Source organism: Daphnia pulex, chromosome 3, assembly GCF_021134715.1.
Source record: "Daphnia pulex isolate KAP4 chromosome 3, ASM2113471v1".
NCBI classification, from domain to species: domain Eukaryota; kingdom Metazoa; phylum Arthropoda; class Branchiopoda; order Diplostraca; family Daphniidae; genus Daphnia; species Daphnia pulex.
The window spans coordinates 1,638,071-1,653,686 of NC_060019.1; the positions used below are offsets into that span (position 1 = coordinate 1,638,071).

The 15,616-nt window shown below is 37.3% G+C and overlaps 5 protein-coding genes and 1 long non-coding RNA gene across 9 annotated transcripts; 3 read left to right on the top strand and 3 right to left on the bottom strand.

Moving 5' to 3' along the window:
• The first annotated feature begins 1,515 nt into the window (after positions 1 to 1,515).
• On the top strand, positions 1,516 to 2,573 carry LOC124191000. The gene is made up of 2 exons (XR_006873226.1): positions 1,516 to 1,976; positions 2,047 to 2,573. It is a non-coding gene; the product is annotated as an uncharacterized LOC124191000 (long non-coding RNA).
• On the bottom strand, positions 2,518 to 5,423 carry LOC124190998 (integrator complex subunit 13-like). 2 transcript variants are annotated; one of them, XM_046583909.1, is made up of 12 exons: positions 5,331 to 5,423; positions 4,939 to 5,256; positions 4,720 to 4,875; positions 4,468 to 4,663; positions 4,316 to 4,403; positions 4,092 to 4,236; positions 3,831 to 4,018; positions 3,585 to 3,755; positions 3,160 to 3,523; positions 2,967 to 3,092; positions 2,802 to 2,897; positions 2,518 to 2,737 (listed from the first exon to the last, which is right to left on the bottom strand). In XM_046583909.1, exons 2-12 carry the CDS (start codon positions 5,242 to 5,244, stop codon positions 2,576 to 2,578), a joined length of 1,998 nt encoding a protein of 665 aa, XP_046439865.1. In that variant the 5' UTR covers positions 5,245 to 5,256; positions 5,331 to 5,423; the 3' UTR covers positions 2,518 to 2,575. The 2 variants fall into 2 exon arrangements, with proteins under 2 accessions (XP_046439865.1, XP_046439866.1); XM_046583910.1 differs by having other exon boundaries at positions 4,939 to 5,408.
• Positions 5,424 to 5,608: 185 nt separating this feature from the next.
• On the top strand, positions 5,609 to 7,554 carry LOC124190999. Its single transcript, XM_046583911.1, has 4 exons — positions 5,609 to 6,146; positions 6,211 to 6,273; positions 6,339 to 6,431; positions 6,497 to 7,554. The coding sequence occupies exons 1-4, from the start codon at positions 5,870 to 5,872 to the stop codon at positions 7,510 to 7,512; spliced, it is 1,449 nt and encodes a 482-aa protein (XP_046439867.1). The 5' UTR covers positions 5,609 to 5,869; the 3' UTR covers positions 7,513 to 7,554.
• A 1,717-nt stretch (positions 7,555 to 9,271) lies between these two features.
• Positions 9,272 to 11,350, top strand: LOC124191019 (ras-related protein Rap-1b). Of its 3 annotated transcripts, XM_046583961.1 has the most exons (5): positions 9,272 to 9,494; positions 9,579 to 9,828; positions 10,326 to 10,524; positions 10,584 to 10,868; positions 10,923 to 11,350. In XM_046583961.1, exons 3-5 carry the CDS (start codon positions 10,342 to 10,344, stop codon positions 11,010 to 11,012), a joined length of 558 nt encoding a protein of 185 aa, XP_046439917.1. In that variant the 5' UTR covers positions 9,272 to 9,494; positions 9,579 to 9,828; positions 10,326 to 10,341; the 3' UTR covers positions 11,013 to 11,350. The 3 variants fall into 3 exon arrangements, with proteins under 3 accessions (XP_046439917.1, XP_046439918.1, XP_046439915.1); XM_046583962.1 differs by lacking the exons at positions 9,272 to 9,494; positions 9,579 to 9,828 and adding an exon at positions 9,940 to 10,067; XM_046583959.1 differs by lacking the exons at positions 9,272 to 9,494; positions 9,579 to 9,828 and adding an exon at positions 9,965 to 10,173.
• A 44-nt stretch (positions 11,351 to 11,394) lies between these two features.
• Positions 11,395 to 13,886, bottom strand: LOC124191005 (RNA-splicing ligase RtcB homolog). Its single transcript, XM_046583919.1, has 9 exons — positions 13,560 to 13,886; positions 13,173 to 13,499; positions 12,973 to 13,099; positions 12,807 to 12,913; positions 12,570 to 12,729; positions 12,332 to 12,507; positions 12,135 to 12,269; positions 11,904 to 12,068; positions 11,395 to 11,839 (listed from the first exon to the last, which is right to left on the bottom strand). The coding sequence occupies exons 1-9, from the start codon at positions 13,650 to 13,652 to the stop codon at positions 11,612 to 11,614; spliced, it is 1,518 nt and encodes a 505-aa protein (XP_046439875.1). The 5' UTR covers positions 13,653 to 13,886; the 3' UTR covers positions 11,395 to 11,611.
• Positions 13,887 to 14,334: 448 nt separating this feature from the next.
• On the bottom strand, positions 14,335 to 15,611 carry LOC124191017 (INO80 complex subunit E-like). The gene is made up of 5 exons (XM_046583957.1): positions 15,377 to 15,611; positions 15,113 to 15,306; positions 14,835 to 15,053; positions 14,681 to 14,769; positions 14,335 to 14,609 (listed from the first exon to the last, which is right to left on the bottom strand). The coding sequence occupies exons 1-5, from the start codon at positions 15,461 to 15,463 to the stop codon at positions 14,512 to 14,514; spliced, it is 687 nt and encodes a 228-aa protein (XP_046439913.1). The 5' UTR covers positions 15,464 to 15,611; the 3' UTR covers positions 14,335 to 14,511.
• Positions 15,612 to 15,616: the final 5 nt, after the last annotated feature.

The window sequence follows — 15,616 nt, forward strand, 5'->3', positions numbered from 1 at the left end:
TAAAACTTACCCATTTCAAATTTCCAAGTAAATTTGACATTTAATGATGGTTCTATGACGAAAACGATGGATTCCATTAAAGAACATCACTTGCACGTGTGTAGAGAACTGATTCTCGTAATAAGTTTAACCACACACCAAACTCATTTCGGTAGGCTGTACCCTTACCAGAAGCACATTCGTCAACAATTCACGGTAGTGAGACATGTTTATATAAATTTCTTGTTATAATTTATTTAAGAAGTACAACGAGCTATGAGCTTTACAACGCAATAATCATGATCGAATCAACCGCGACCTGACATTGCAGATTGATTCAAAAGTTTTATTGGATGCTATTATTTGTTCCATACATTCGCAGTACTTTGTTAAAACTAATATTATTGGAAAAGCTTCCAGAATTTAAACAATTTCTCTTCCTTAATTGATGTAACAAAAACTATTCAAAAATTAAGCGGAAAGTTGCTATAATAAACAGCGAATAAGAAGGAAAATGCAATTAGAAATAGGCTATTACTGTAATAAATAATGTTCATTAAAGGATAGTGTCAGTTTGTGCTGATAGTAACAAGAAAAACCTATTATTGAGCGAAATGTAAGTGTAGCTTGTCAATCTGATTGCGGAACTCGCACGAGGGTAGTACACTAGAGGGATAATCCGCCATAAAACTTACCCATTAAAATATTTTCATAAATTTGACATTTAATGACGGTTCTGTGCCGAAGACAGTAAATTCGATAAAAGAACATCATTTGCATGTATGTAGAGGGCTAACTTCTCGTAAAGCACAGCAAAACACAATAAGCTGTTTAATATGCTTTATCTTACACAGAAGCACTTTCGCTAGCATCTAGGTGATTGCACCCAACAATATATTTTTTCTGTTTGAGTTTTTCGGGCAATGTGAATCGTTCGGAATTAAGGAAATTATCACCCGCATGCGATATTTGATCTTTTTCCGAAACCTTTCAAATTGCGTACAATATACTGGAGTGATTCCAGAATATAAATAAATGGTCTTTATTGTGAGTGTGGTAACGAAAACATTTAAAAAATCAAATGGGGAGTTACTACAGGCGACGACGATTAAGAAGGGAAATGCTATAATATCACGGCTTATACTATAATAAATAAAGTTCATTAAAGGACGATTTTAATGTGTGCTGATAGCAACAAAGAAAATCAATTATTGAGCGAAATGTAAATTAAATGCTAGCTGTTTGCAAGGAGCAGCATGTGAAAAGCGCTAGAGGCAAATTTATTTGATTTTTAAAAATTTAACTTCACATAACAGTGCTGATACTTCATCAGGAGGGGAATAATAAATAAAAGAAGAGCTTCTGATAAACAATCCTAATTTCTGTAACTAAAGGACACAACAACGCTGCTAACTTAAAATTACCACTAAACCATGCACTAAACGTAAGAAACACTAAGTCTTTGGTTCTTCTTCTCTAGACTGGAGCTTTCATCATAATTCTAGAGAACTGATCGCATGGGCCCAATTGGGCAAATGCACTAATAATACAAAATGTCCTTTGGACAAATCGATGTTTGGCGTAGGGAATTTTCCAAGGCCTCTATTCGATTCTCGGAAATATATTTCATTCTTTTGTCCTTTCTGTGAGATCTGCTCGTAGACCTTCTTCCACTCGTGAAATCGGAATGGCAAGGCAGGCAAGCGATAGCGATTTCAAGCTGTAGCAGAATATATGTGCGCCTGAATTCAAATATTACCGGAAGTCGCCCCTAGCGGATGACATCGGACCTAACACCACTTGTCAAAGCTCAAACAGTCGAACATGCACCAAAATTGCGTTGACATTTTCAGAAGTTGACATAGAAAAACGGTGTTCGTTTCTGAAGGCGGGGTTTTAAACAACGGCCGATTAGTTGGGAAGATTTAAAACGGAATAATGTTTTTATGAACAATTTTTTTATCTCTCGGTGATTCTAGAACCTAAAATACTTCTGGGTAAGTTCATTGAACACATTGGTTTAAAACAGATGGTTTACAGTTCATTGTACAATCTCTTTTGGGACAGGAAGGAATGGATACCAACAATGGTCAACTAAAAAGAATACTCAACTCAACATTGGCCAATGAATCAGAGTTTACTGTAAATACTAAATTGACTGAAAACTCAATGTCTAAAGATGTAAATTCACCCTGGGAATCTGTTATTATTGCTGCCACTGTTAGTCTTGTTGGTATGATTTTGCTGGTTATGTTGTATGGGTTTCACCATTTTTGTAAACGAAAAAGGCAGACAATGGTGATGCCTGTAATAACTCAAAGTGGACTTATCCCCGACTACTTCACAAGACCAAGAGAACCAGTGGTGTTTGACAATGAAGTCTTTGGCCATGCCTTAATTCAAGAAACAGTTACCTATTGGCACCGACCACTTCAGCCAGTTAAAACCGATACAGATCTATACCCCATTGTACTCTAGTGATTTTTCTTTAACAAATGAGTGGACTAAATTGTTTAAGGATCTTGGTCTCCTCTCTAGTCTGTGGAACACTGAACATTTATTGTGAAAATCTAGAATACAGCAGTTCTTTTATACCTCATGTTTCATGTTCTTTATCAAGATGGGCATACAACTTAACTGGCCCTTGTCCACCAGCTTTCACGCGACCGACAAACTCCCGCTGTTTTCTTGATACTTCAGCAGATACACTGGAATTCCATACTTCTAACAAACTTTTACCTGCCAACGACGACCTCACCTAGAATTAAAATAAATTATAATAAAGTATAATATGCTTTGTTTTAGGAAAATTTTAAACTTGCGTCTAGTCGAGGAGCTTTGGCAACAGGCATCGCAACAGGCGAGAGTGGAGTATCTGGGATCGTTGATTTTGTAGAAGTAATGTCTACAGCAATATCCTAAGAACATAAAAATTAAATACTATAACACTTTGTCAACAATTTTGAAGGGATATAGACTATTGATACCTTAGCTGTAGAAGGAATAACTAAAGGATTGGAGGTGGTTCCTTTGCTTCTACATTCCAGTAGACAAGCCAATACCCGCCGATGCTGCTCACTTCGGCAGTGATGTCGTAACATGATTTCACATTCCTAAATAAAAAAATTATTTTTAGAGTTGATCGATAAGCAATTCATGGACTATTTTCATATTCTGTACCTTAAAGAGAATTCGGTATTGTTCCTCTCTGCGATTGCCTTTAGCACCCCGATCGCGATGCCCGGAGCAGGTTGGAGGCAATGGTTCATTCCTAGACTCGATTGCCAACAAGTTGTAAATGACCTTTTTGCACTCGATAACCTGGTCGTCCGTCAACTCTTCATTGACTATTAATTTAGTCAAGGATTCCATGTGAACTCCCATGTTAAATACGATGGTCGAACTAATTGTCATTGGCCAATATTGTGTCCAGCGTTCCATCCGATTTGAGGCCCGTTCTACAGGTGTGGTTGGTCCAGCGGGTTCAGTAAAGAGATAAGGTACCAATTTGTTTTCTTTCATCAATTCTCCAAAATCAGGAATTCTAAAAGCATTTTAAAAAATGAATACATTTTTCAAAATCCAGAAACACAAAATTATTTTACCTGTAATCTGTTACTCTTCCTCCAGAACCTTCGCTAATGCTAGGAGGGTCTTCAATGACGCTTCGACCGATCAATAAAGAGTGTAGAAAGATTTCCCCTCCGTGAGCGGCCAACATATGCGAAGTGGTTCGCCCACCAGTGCCACTTCGTGGTAACTCCAACATGACTGATCTACACGTATGACAGAGTAATAAAAATGTTGTACCTCCTTAATCAAGAGGTCCATAATAAAGACGATTGTTTTACCTTCCTCCTAGGAGAAAATTGGTCAAACACGAAGAAGGGCGGCTAGTAACGTCCACAGGTGAAATACGGTAAGCTGAGCTACAAGGCCACATCTCCACGCTGTTGGATGTTGCTCGAGGAGTGCACCATTTAAGAGTGACTGTCTTGTAGCCGTACCCTTCTTTCATGATAAATAAAGCGCTTTCGTTCTAAGTAAATAATTTAAAAAAAAAACTTGTTAAAGTTGTTGCGTTATAAGACATCCCGAATGATAAAAACAACCTTTAACTTCAAGATGTCGGCATGCGCTGCCACAGGATGAAATATCTCGACGTCATAATTAGCTGAAGAAGACGCGTTTTGTTCTTCTTTCATGGGAATGCCAGTAACTGTGGTCGAAGCCAACTCATAGTGCTGAAGCACAAGACTATTGCATGTGAATATCATAAGGAATAGTTTAAGCTCACAGATAAGTTATTTATACACAAAAGATCAGATTAGAATACCTTACAAGACGACTGGCAAGCATACGGCTAGCACAAGCTGAAATTACTTCGCAGCTTAAAAGTGGGGAAAGGTCTAATCGAAGGTGTTCTAGATTGTAGGCGAAAATGTAAATGTTCAATTAGACATACAGTTTGCACATCAATTTACTCACCTTTAAGTGCAAGGGTTGGAGGATTTGGATAGATATTCACAACCACAAAATCACAATGATGAATGGGCATGTGTGTTGGGGCAAAGTTCCGCTGATTGATCTGGATAACTGTTTCCTGAAAAAAAGACTCTAAATTTCTGATATATCCATCTTCTCTGAAAGAGCTTATGCAAATTACTCGTCCCCTGTTGTGAACCTGAAAGACACTCAATTGTTAGGCACAGAATGATTTTGAAAAGATGAAAATGAAACCTTTGATTTGTTCTCAGGTGACTTCAATTTCTCCAACTGAGCATCTGAACATTCAGTAAGTGCTTCAAGTGCTGCTGTTAACCCGTGCATAATGTTCGAATCTCCATGTCTAACATCAGGAATAGGTACACCAAGTTGAGCAAAATGATAAGTAATCTGTTAATTTGAAAAACAATTATTGATCGAAAGCAGTAAATTTATTTGATTTATATGCCATACACTGGTGAGATTCTGTTGATTTGTTCCCCAAGATCCAACTGGATTCACTTTTGTATCACAGATCATGAATCTGATAAGTCTACCTGTTGGATATATGTCCCACACAATTCTGCAATACTCAAATGATGCTTCTGCTGCACAAGTCCACAATGATTTGCACACAGGTGTAACGGGAATAAATGCTCCTGGTCCATGGCCCCTTGGTTTATTGAAAACGTCTAATTCAATCGGTGAATCAGAAGGACGTGCCATTATCGGCCCATGATCAATCACAAACACTGTCTTTAGGCTATTTGGCCAAGACATTTTTTTTTAAATCTGTTGAAATCACCAGGTGGCAACTGTTAATTGCGAAGTGAAAAAATACAGATAATTGTTTTATAATTTCTCACTTTTTATCTCCGAATTTTCAAACATCGAAATCAAAACCAAGCAGACATTTCCAAAGGTTCCCTGATGAAAACAAACAACTGATGACGGGTATAGCGTTGCCATATTTTTCAGAGAAAGTGAAAGTTAATCGCGGCGTTTATTGCAATTTTGCGCATTTCGCATTTTTCAATTGATCAAAAATATATTTTAATCATAGAATAATACAAGTTTAGCCTTCTTGACATAATATTTACGTCTTCAAAAACTTAATTAGATACATTTTCTCGTTACTTTTCAACAGAGCAATAGATACCTGGTCGGTTCTCGGCCGTGTTGGCTTCCCTATCCCGGTTTTAGGGTAAACGTATCCCCGATTTTCAGACATTTTAGGGCGGAGCTTGTCAGAAGTTGTGAAGTGGTAAAAATGAAACAGCGCCATCTAGTGATAAGACGTTGACTTTCAAATAATACTTTCGGCGGCCATTTTTGTGTAATATGTGAATACGTCGGCCATCATCGTGTATTACGTGAATGAAGCCTAACCATAATTTCTGTAAAAATGGTTGGCAGGTGTGCTGTTCCTGGTTGTAAAACAACATATTACAAAGGAAATCAAAAAGAAAATGATGTTACTTTGTTTGCAGTTCCTAAAACTTCATTATCAAAATGGCAAGAACTAATTCCATGTAGCAATTTGACGAGCACCTCACGTATTTGCTCCCGTCATTTTGACGAAAGTGACTTTAAATCAGGGATTGAAATTTTGAACGTGTTCCATCCTTTCAAACGTAGGAATCTTAATGCTGGAGCAATTCCCAAACATTTTCTGATAAATGGTATTGTATATTATATATCCTGTATAATCTGTAATGCACAGAAACTGAACCATTTTCATTTTAGATACATCTAGTCGACAAGCAATGCAAAATGTTGGTGGATTTCAATGGAGAAATAACCTTAATGGTATTTTTACATATGTTTATTTTGTTTAATATCAAATAACGCAATTCTTTTAATATGTATTGTAGTGGAAGCAAATGCTAGCAATGCATCAGTAAGGAAACGACCAAAAGTAGACAAAATACCTACTACGTCAAAGAGAAAGAAATTTGACAGTACAGGTATTGATAATAGTTCTCTTTACATTTTATTTTGAAGAGCGATTTCATTAAATTTAATCTTATAGCACACTCCATGGAAGTTACCTCTACTATTCAAGAAACAATCGACATTCACCAGGCTGCTGAAGAAGCCATTTTTGATCCACTTCCTGATGTAATGAAGGAAAACCTTGCTGTCACTGTCGAAGATTCGACAGTTGCACCTTCTATGGACGCTACCTCTACTATTAAAGAAACAATCGACATTCAACAGGCTGCTGAAGAAGCCATTTTTGATCCACTTCCTGATGTAATGAAGGAAAACCTTGCTGTCGCTGTCGAAGATTCGACAGTTGCACCTTCTATGGACGCTACCTCTACTATTCAAGAAACAATCGACATTCAACAGGCTGCTGAAGAAGCCATTTTTGATCCACTTCCTGATGTAATGAAGGAAAACCTTGCTGTCGCTGTCGAAGATTCGACAGTTGCACTTTCTATGGACGCTACCTCTACTATTCAAGAAACAATCGACATTCAACAGGCTGCTGAAGAAGCCATTTTTGATCCACTTCCTGATGTAATGAACGAAAACGTTGCTGTCGCTGTCGAAGATTCGACAGTTGCACCTTCTATGGACGCTACCTCTACTATTCAAGAAACAATCGACATTCAACAGGCTGCTGAAGAAGCAATTTTTGATCCACTTCCAGATTCAATCAAGGAAAATCTTGCTGTTGTCATGGAAGATACGACAGTTGCATCACCTTCTATGGAAGCTACCTCTACTATTCAAGAATCAATGGACACTCACCAGGCTGCTGAAGAAGCAATTTTTGATCCACTTCCTGATGTAATGAACGAAAATGTTGCTGTTGTCATTGAAGATTCGACAGTTACATCACCTTCTATGGAAGCAAGCTCTACTAATTTCAAGTCTAATTTTGTGACATTTCAGTCACTAGTAACTTCATCAATGGTACCAAAGAATTGGACATGGTATTTTGATCAAATTAAACAAACGATTTTTTGCATTTCGATGGATCAACTACCAAATGAAAATTATAATGTGAAAAGTGTACATTTTCAAAACAAGAAGTAGTGTATTATGTCAACGGAACAATAAACAATTTACACAACCAAACAATAAAATGTAAGAATGTTGGGACACTTAGAAAAGACCTAGAGGTTTGACAGTTGGATACTTCTACCTTTTTATTTTGTTCACTTCTTGTAGAAAAGTAAGCTGTGATTGGTCAATGAGTTTTTCATAGACCCTTCCTGATTGGCTGGCTTCACGTAGTACCTGACACACTCACTAGAGGCGCTCATCAATTTTTCCAAATCGGACCACGTTTACCCTGAAACCGGGATAGGGAAGCCAACACGGCCGAGAACCGACCAGGTATCTATTGCTCTGCTTTTCAAGTATATATCGATATATCATTCGAGTTCAAAGACACGTAAAGAAATTGAAACGCGGAAGATAAACTTGATATGGGTAATGCATAGAGCGTTCCAATACCAATGCGTTTTCTGATACACGTAAAAACAAAAACAAAAAATGTTTGGTTTGCAAGTATGCAAAAACTGCTAAAATAACACCCTTTTATACTTGTGGAATCCCTTGACGACGACTTGACACTTGAGTGACGTCATTGCTATCGAGTCTAAATGAACCTCGCAGAATGAACCTGCAAGAAAAAATCGCTAGAAGAGTAACTGTTGTTAACTGGTATACGCCAACTTCCGACAAAGCACACATAAATCATTAATACATTTTAAAAAATATGTTATGAAATTTTAAAATTTTATTAGCACACCATTTACCATATAAATTGACGATACTAATTCTACACATCTACATACAGTTAGCGAGTTAGGAAAGCCTATATGTTATTCCTATTATGATTACACGGTTTCTAATTCATTCTATCAATGCTCCATGCTTCTATAAATGAAATCAATACATATGAATATAATATAAGATGTATGATGTATGATCTTATTTCTAGTATTTTCGCAAAAATATCATTATTTTAAAAAAAATTCTTAATATTGCGATTAGATTAGAAATTAAAAATTAATTAATTAACAATTAAATTAATTAGAACATCTTAAAATGTACATAATTTTTTTATTTAATAGTAAAGGAGAAGAGTGGGTGAGTTGAATAGGGCGTCACAATGTAACGTGCGCTCTATAAGACTAGGGTTCAACTCCCCTAGGGGGCAACTTTGGTTGCTCACACACCCGCTTGGGCGCCACTATAAAATCTCGATATAAATCTAGCGATTCTAGACAGAGGTCCCGTTCGCGGGTATAGGCTCAGATTAGATTCCCAATTGGTTATCAGGTGCTGAAGGTGTAATGCCGGATGGAGCTTGATCTAAAGTCATACTAGAGGGTCGGTCCGAATATACGCTATTCGTTAAGACGAATGGGTCCATCTGTTGTGTGATGTGTAGGCCATAGAGGGTACAATCATGCCGGTGTTTAACGCCATCATCTGGCGACTCATAGAGGACTGTTTCTTCAGAAGCAAACATTCGCAGGTACGTAATATGACGCTCGACCTAATACCGAGAATAAATGTCTCTCATTTTAATTATCTTAATTCCGGGATTCCTTTTTCTCCCGATTAAACATTTATCTCTACCATTTATTACCTGTACGCGTAATAAAAATACTTACAACACTAATTAAATACCGTAACGGTTCACGTAATACTGAAAGAAAAAGTCCCGCAATATTTAAGAAGACAGAAATGAAGAAATAAGAACTTTTCTCGGTATTACGTCAATTCCACTATTATAAAAAAAAATCAGTAAGTACCTGATTTGAATAACTTTTCAGTTTTCAGACACTTACAACATTTTTATTCTATTATGGTACATGTGTAAATTGGTTGAGAAGAAAAAGGCAGTGCGTCGCGTTGGCGTTAGCGTAGCCTAGCGCAACTATTAATGTACATGCAGTAATTCTTCGGTCCATAGAAGGGAAGGATTTAAAAAATATATGTATTTGCACACATTTACATGAACACACACAACACAAAAGTTAAATTTATCTAAATACTTCAAAGTAGGTACCCATTTTAGGACATAAACTAATCCATCAAAGTATAATATTTATAGGATCTACAAGTACTTCCTTCCTATAATCTAGGTAATCGATTCTTCCAACCACCGGAAACCTGCTCAACATTTTTGCCCAAAAATGGTGAGCACTATCAATGTGATGTCATAAGGGTTGTTAGAGGTTCTGTGAAGCAAACCCCAGTCATACTAGGTTGTGTAATCCCCGGTGGGGGGGAAACCCACTTGTATTTCATTTCCCTTTTCAGTGTACAGTGTTGCTGTTTTAAGTCTTCATCGCGGCGAGAGGAAGTTTATTCAACAACCCTTACAACAAAATAGTGGGTGTTTTTTTTTTCTTCCAAATTCCCTACTAGGCACTAGCTAAGCTACTACACATTTTCTGGGAAAATAAAAAAATTGGTTGCGAAGCGTTATTCATTTGTTTTCAAGGCTTGGCCTACTTCCGGCTGAGAAACAAATGACTAGCGCCACTGGTATTGGACGGTTCGGACGCTCAATTTTTGGTGTCATTTTGCTTTTACTTGGGACATCGCCCACTTTTCTGCTTGAAAACTTTGTTAGTACTATTTTAAACTGAGCGTAGTTATATCACGTAATCACGTATTAGTTATTTGTGAGTAATTGTCGTGTTAGTACGGTGTAATTAGTGGCTTGTTTACGGGGTAAGGATCATATTTTGTATTCATCCTTGAAACAACCACTCGTGAAACGCAAGTAAACGTTTGTGCCGATTGGTGATTTCAGTGAATTTATTGCCCACTTGTTCCTTCTCCGTTCCAAACATTTGATGTCTTTTACCTTTTTTGTATTTCAGAAAAGAACTTATTGCGATGCGGGAATATAAAATCGTCGTTCTGGGAAGTGGTGGTGTTGGTAAATCTGCCCTTACAGTTCAGTTTGTTCAGGGTATCTTTGTGGAGAAGTATGATCCCACCATTGAAGATTCATACCGCAAACAAGTGGAAGTTGATGGCCAACAATGCATGCTGGAAATTTTGGATACTGCTGGAACGGTATGTGCTTACTATGTTCTAATATGCACAAAATGTTAACATAGTGTTCTGATTACTAGGAACAATTCACAGCCATGAGAGACCTATACATGAAAAATGGCCAGGGTTTTGTACTGGTTTATTCCATTACTGCACAATCTACCTTCAATGACCTCCAAGACCTGAGGGAGCAGATTTTACGTGTGAAAGACACTGATGATGTTCCTCTGGTACTAGTTGGTAACAAATGTGATCTAGAGGATGAGCGTGTCGTAGGAAAAGATCAGGGCATGAATCTTGCAAGGCAATTCAACAACTGCTCCTTTTTGGAATCTTCCGCAAAAGCGAAAATTAACGTTAACGAGGTAATGATTCTTGCAATCAAATCTTTTGCGTTGCTAACTTTTTTCTTTCTCTAGATATTTTATGATTTGGTGAGGCAGATAAATAAAAAATCCCCAGAGAAGAAATCAAGTAGCAAAAAGAAGACACACTGCAACATTTTGTAACAAGATTCCAACTGGTTCTCATTTTAATTTCAAGAGAGAAAAGGGGGAGAAAAAAAAAAGAATTTTCACATTCTAAGATAATCATGATTCAAAATGTAACTATGGGCTATCTGCTATCCAGTTGCTACTAATTGATTTAGTTTCCAACAATTTCATCAAGCACAGGTTTTTGTGTTGATTTATTTGAAACTTTAAACCAAGTTATGAATTCAGCATGGTGGCATTTAGTCATGTAAATTGCAAGTGTTCCCCTTTTTTTCTTGCCTTCAACATATTAATCAACTGTCATACCCTTTGATCCCTTTCGCTATCGATCCATTAATAAATGATTAACGTCATTGTGAATCTCGTTATTTAACCAGAGTGTTATGGTATACCCAAGTTTCTTGAAGAAAGGTGTAATTTGACTTATCTTACATTGAAAGACACATTAACAGTTTGAGTTTCAAAAAGGGCCATTGCAAAGTTTTTCCCACAAAGTTTTAGACATTAGGTAAAGAGAAATTTTGGATTTTTTTGTTAATGACAAAGAGAATTGTCTCAAAAAAAGTGAAAGATCTAGTCAACCCATTTTTGCAATTTAGAATTAAAGCAGTCTTTTACCCTTTAATAACAGCAATCGGACGGAGTTTGACAGTTTTTTTGCTAATGCCAGCAGCATGACAAGTATCGACAACATCGGTGACATTTTTGTAAGATTCTGGGGCTTCTTCCATGACCAACTTTGGAGAGGCGACTCTGATGGAAATGCCTTGTTCCTTCAAACGATCCAAAACCTCGGTGTAGTCCAAGTTACGACGTGATTTCGCACGGGATAGAGCTCGACCCTTGGCAATTAAAAACCAAATTGTGTCAAATTACGAAACGTTCTGTGTAAACCAGGAAACTTACGGCTCCATGACAGGTTGATCCGAATGTTTCTACCATCCCTTGTTCAGTACCGGTCAAGATGTAGCTGCACGTACCCATTGTCCCACCGATGAGAACGGGCTGACCTGTTAGCTGGTAGTCGACCGGAATTAATGGATGGTGAGGTGGGAAAGCACGAGTAGAACCCTAAAAAGAGTTAAGATTATTATTTGCTTTACAGTTCGTTTATTCGCCCCGTTATTATTAAGTTACCTTTCGATGAACCAGCAAAGTTTTAAGTTTTCCGTCAACAGTATGTTGTTCCACTTTGGCAATATTGTGTGAGACATCGTAGATAACATGCATGTCAAGGTCGTCCGGTGTCGAGTTGAATTGCTTAGCAAATGCCTTTCCAAATATGGAGAAAATATGTGATGCACGTAAAACATTGCAAAAGAAAGGAAACTCACTTGACGGCAGAGGAAAGTCATGGATGCACGATTAACCCAAGCGAAATTTGCCGCTGCTGCCATACCCTTCAAGTAGTCTTGACCTTCGGTAGACGAGATTCGAGCGCAAGCTAGTTGGCGATCGTTAGTCACGATCTTATCTCTTTTCATGGCTTTGTCCATCGAATTCAGAGCATCTGATGCGAAGAATAAATATATTTACATGACTGCATATTTTCAATATATCACTAAAGGTTACCTGTTGCAACTTGGTGGCCGAATCCTCTGCTACCGGAATGAATCATAATACAAACTTGTCCCTTGTGTTCAATTCCCATCTTGTTGGCGGCCCATTTGTCGTAGATTTCATCCACTACTTGAATTTCCGCATAATGGTTTCCTGCTCCAAGAGTACCCAACTGGATGGTAAAACAAAGTCTTTGTTAATACACAATGGAAAAACGACGGGAAAACGCTCATGAGTTAATAGGTCTACCTGAGGAAGTCCCCTCTTTTTGGCTCGAAGGCTGACTTTCGAAGGATCGGCATTCAGCATTCTGCCAAATTCCTCACAGTGCTCTTTATCTTCTGCCCAGGCATATCCTAATAATAAGTAGAATTATTTAGAAACATACCTCTTGTAAATTATATAAATTTGATACCTTCGCGGAGCGACCAATCCACTCCCATTTCTAAGGCTTCTTCAAGATCCTGTGCAGTAATTGGAATTACTCCTTTCGATCCAACTCCAACAGGAATGTGATCAAACATGCTTTGAGTCAATTGTTCCTGTTAAAATATTCAGTTAAAATACAGACCAATGATCATTCGGCATTGCAAAGTAAACTGCATTGGAACATACCTTAAAAGGTTGAACATCCTTTTCGGTCAAGTTTGTCCTCAACAGCCTGACTCCACAATTAATATCAAAACCCACTCCACCTGGAGATACTATGGAGTTGGGATCATCCATATCAAATGCTGCTACATTTCCAATGGCAAAGCCATAGCCAGAATGAACATCGGGCAAGCCAATCGATCTTCCCACGATGCCAGGAAGGGCAGCAACATTGGCAATCTGTTTCATTCCAGGGAGAAATCCACCAACTAAACCTTGAGCACATGCATTTCTTAGCTCGTCAAACATGAGGTCTTCCAAATTATTGTTGACATAGAAAATTCCTTCAACCTAAGAAAAAAATTGTAAGCAATTTTGCAGGCCACATTTTCTGTTTTATGGAGACATTACGTTCATGTTAGGAACAAATCCCTTTTTTATGCGCCAAGAGCAAGGAGATAGCCTTTCCAAAAATTTCATTTCATCGTCGTACGTTCGAACCATTTTGAACTGTTTTTTTTTCAGTAACGAATGTCAAGCTATCTACACAATAATTATCTGGAGAGTCAAACTCGAGAATTTTAATAACCACAAGTGTGAAGACGAAACAAACTAAGCTTGACAAACGTTTGCTGACTACCTACGGCCTCAACGTTCTCTCAACTTGAACAACAACACGTGGAATGCCAAACCGGTTGATGTAAAAGTGGTGTAATCTGATTAAATTAGATCGTCTGCTTGACGAACTTCGTCAACATCGCAGCAGTTATGAAACTCTTGTGTAAATCAAATATTATTTCGAAGTGTTTAACACGCCACTTTTAAAATATTCCAATTATTAAGTTCTTCGCATTTTATTGTTCAAAGATTAAGAAAGAAAGCGCGTTGGAATTTAATTTAATGATTTTTTTTAAATTTAACATCTTTCCCTAATCCGTAATCCCTATCGCAGTTGCAAGAGTTTAATTGCATTCTTCGCAAATCTTCTACTGGACTAAAAATTAAAATGCAGCATTATATTTTGTTGGCAAATGTTAGGAAACCTTCCCCAATTTATCTGTTCTAACAGTTTCATCGCGTGACTTTATAAGAACTTGATATAGCGGATCATCCGCATCCGTTGTCTTTTTCAAGGTTTAAATTACAATAGACAACGGTTAATTGAAACAGTAGGTGTGAAGGCATGTTTGAACCAATTTTGCTTCAACTTGTTCCACTTTCTAAATTCGGAAATCTTTACATAGCAAGCAGAGCCATTATACCACTTGTAAAAAAAATATAATACGGTGTTAATCATTAGATAAGCAAATATTTTTCAGGCGAAACAATTTGTTTTATTGAAATATATTTTGAGTTTTATTGGTTAGTTATGATCCATATCAATTGTGACGTTCTCATCTCCACCGTTACTAGGCGAAGTATCAATATCGTCCAGAAATTCACGGAAGTTGCCACCGCCTACTGAAAACGGAAGAATATATTAGTTTCAGCTTTCAAGATATGTAACGAATGAACAATTGTGTTGAACTTACTTTCCATGTCATTGCTAAACATTTCAGTTGGGACTGTAGCAGGAGCTTTGTCAGGGGCAAAAGAAAATTCCAGTTGACTTTGTTGAGCTCTGTTAGAATTTAAAAATGAATAAGCACAGAATAAAACTAAATCAATAGTGTAGTCTGTAGATACCTTCTTGATTCCAAGTGTCTCACAACTTCTTCTGGAGTCATGTGCCCAGTCTTGTTTGTGACTTCTTGTTTAGAACTTAATGAATCTTCCATTAACAAACTTGCTACTGTTTCTGGTTTAACACTGTTTTTCTTTTCTATTTTACTGGGAGGTTTCCTTCGAGGTTTAGATGGAATGCCAGGGGTTTTCTTGGTCCCACGTTCTGTTTTCATTTTTTTCCTAAAGAACAGAACTCATTGAGATCTGTTACATCACTTAAATATAGATAAATTTCTTACTTTCTATCAGAATTTTTGTGCTGCATTTTCATTTCACCATCTGATGAGTCTGTCATATCATCATCTGATGATTCAAATGCAGGAGACCCCGCCTCATGCTGGGTCAACATATCAAGAAGAAAAGTTCGATCTTTGAGAATCCTGAGAAGTTTTTTTTCCATGTTACGTATCTCCATTGAAAAACATTCATTTTCCTAAATGAAAAAATTAACATTAGTAAAAAAAATTGGTTTGATTGTTTGAATACAAGTTGTTCTTCTTTACATAGATGAGAAATTTGAGCTTCCTTTTCAAGTTTCGGTACTTATCCTTAAATACCATATCTTCGTTATCAAAACTATCGTGAGCCATTTGTTCGTCTCGGCAATATGCAACGACGTGAAAGCGTCAGACTGTGAACTTTAAATCCTATTCTCCAAGGTCTGAAGTCACTCACGGAGTTGTTTCCGAATTTTGATCAATGATTTTGAAGCTTTGAACCAGACGACGCAAAAATGTTGAGAT

What these genes read in the sequence shown, in the direction of transcription:
- LOC124190998 (XM_046583909.1), bottom strand. Translation starts at nt 5,244, where the DNA reads ATGTCTTGGCCAAATAGCCTAAAGACAGTGTTTGTGATTGATCATGGG. An exon ending in ATCAACAGAATCTCACCAGT is followed by an intron (nt 4,876 to 4,938) that starts GTATGGCATATA and finishes TCAAATTAACAG; the next exon opens with ATTACTTATCATTTTGCTCA. An exon ending in TTATTCCTTCTACAGCTAAG is followed by an intron (nt 2,898 to 2,966) that starts GTATCAATAGTC and finishes TTATGTTCTTAG; the next exon opens with GATATTGCTGTAGACATTAC.
- LOC124190999 (XM_046583911.1), top strand. Translation starts at nt 5,870, where the DNA reads ATGGTTGGCAGGTGTGCTGTTCCTGGTTGTAAAACAACATATTACAAA. An exon ending in CAAACATTTTCTGATAAATG is followed by an intron (nt 6,147 to 6,210) that starts GTATTGTATATT and finishes TTTTCATTTTAG; the next exon opens with ATACATCTAGTCGACAAGCA. An exon ending in ATGGAGAAATAACCTTAATG is followed by an intron (nt 6,274 to 6,338) that starts GTATTTTTACAT and finishes TATGTATTGTAG; the next exon opens with TGGAAGCAAATGCTAGCAAT.
- LOC124191019 (XM_046583961.1), top strand. Translation starts at nt 10,342, where the DNA reads ATGCGGGAATATAAAATCGTCGTTCTGGGAAGTGGTGGTGTTGGTAAA. An exon ending in TTTTGGATACTGCTGGAACG is followed by an intron (nt 10,525 to 10,583) that starts GTATGTGCTTAC and finishes TCTGATTACTAG; the next exon opens with GAACAATTCACAGCCATGAG. An exon ending in CGAAAATTAACGTTAACGAG is followed by an intron (nt 10,869 to 10,922) that starts GTAATGATTCTT and finishes TTCTTTCTCTAG; the next exon opens with ATATTTTATGATTTGGTGAG.
- LOC124191005 (XM_046583919.1), bottom strand. Translation starts at nt 13,652, where the DNA reads ATGGTTCGAACGTACGACGATGAAATGAAATTTTTGGAAAGGCTATCT. An exon ending in AAAAGAGGGGACTTCCTCAG is followed by an intron (nt 12,730 to 12,806) that starts GTAGACCTATTA and finishes TTTACCATCCAG; the next exon opens with TTGGGTACTCTTGGAGCAGG. An exon ending in GATCAACCTGTCATGGAGCC is followed by an intron (nt 11,840 to 11,903) that starts GTAAGTTTCCTG and finishes TTAATTGCCAAG; the next exon opens with GGTCGAGCTCTATCCCGTGC.
- LOC124191017 (XM_046583957.1), bottom strand. Translation starts at nt 15,463, where the DNA reads ATGGCTCACGATAGTTTTGATAACGAAGATATGGTATTTAAGGATAAG. An exon ending in AGACACTTGGAATCAAGAAG is followed by an intron (nt 14,770 to 14,834) that starts GTATCTACAGAC and finishes AAATTCTAACAG; the next exon opens with AGCTCAACAAAGTCAACTGG. An exon ending in GTTTAGCAATGACATGGAAA is followed by an intron (nt 14,610 to 14,680) that starts GTAAGTTCAACA and finishes TTCCGTTTTCAG; the next exon opens with TAGGCGGTGGCAACTTCCGT.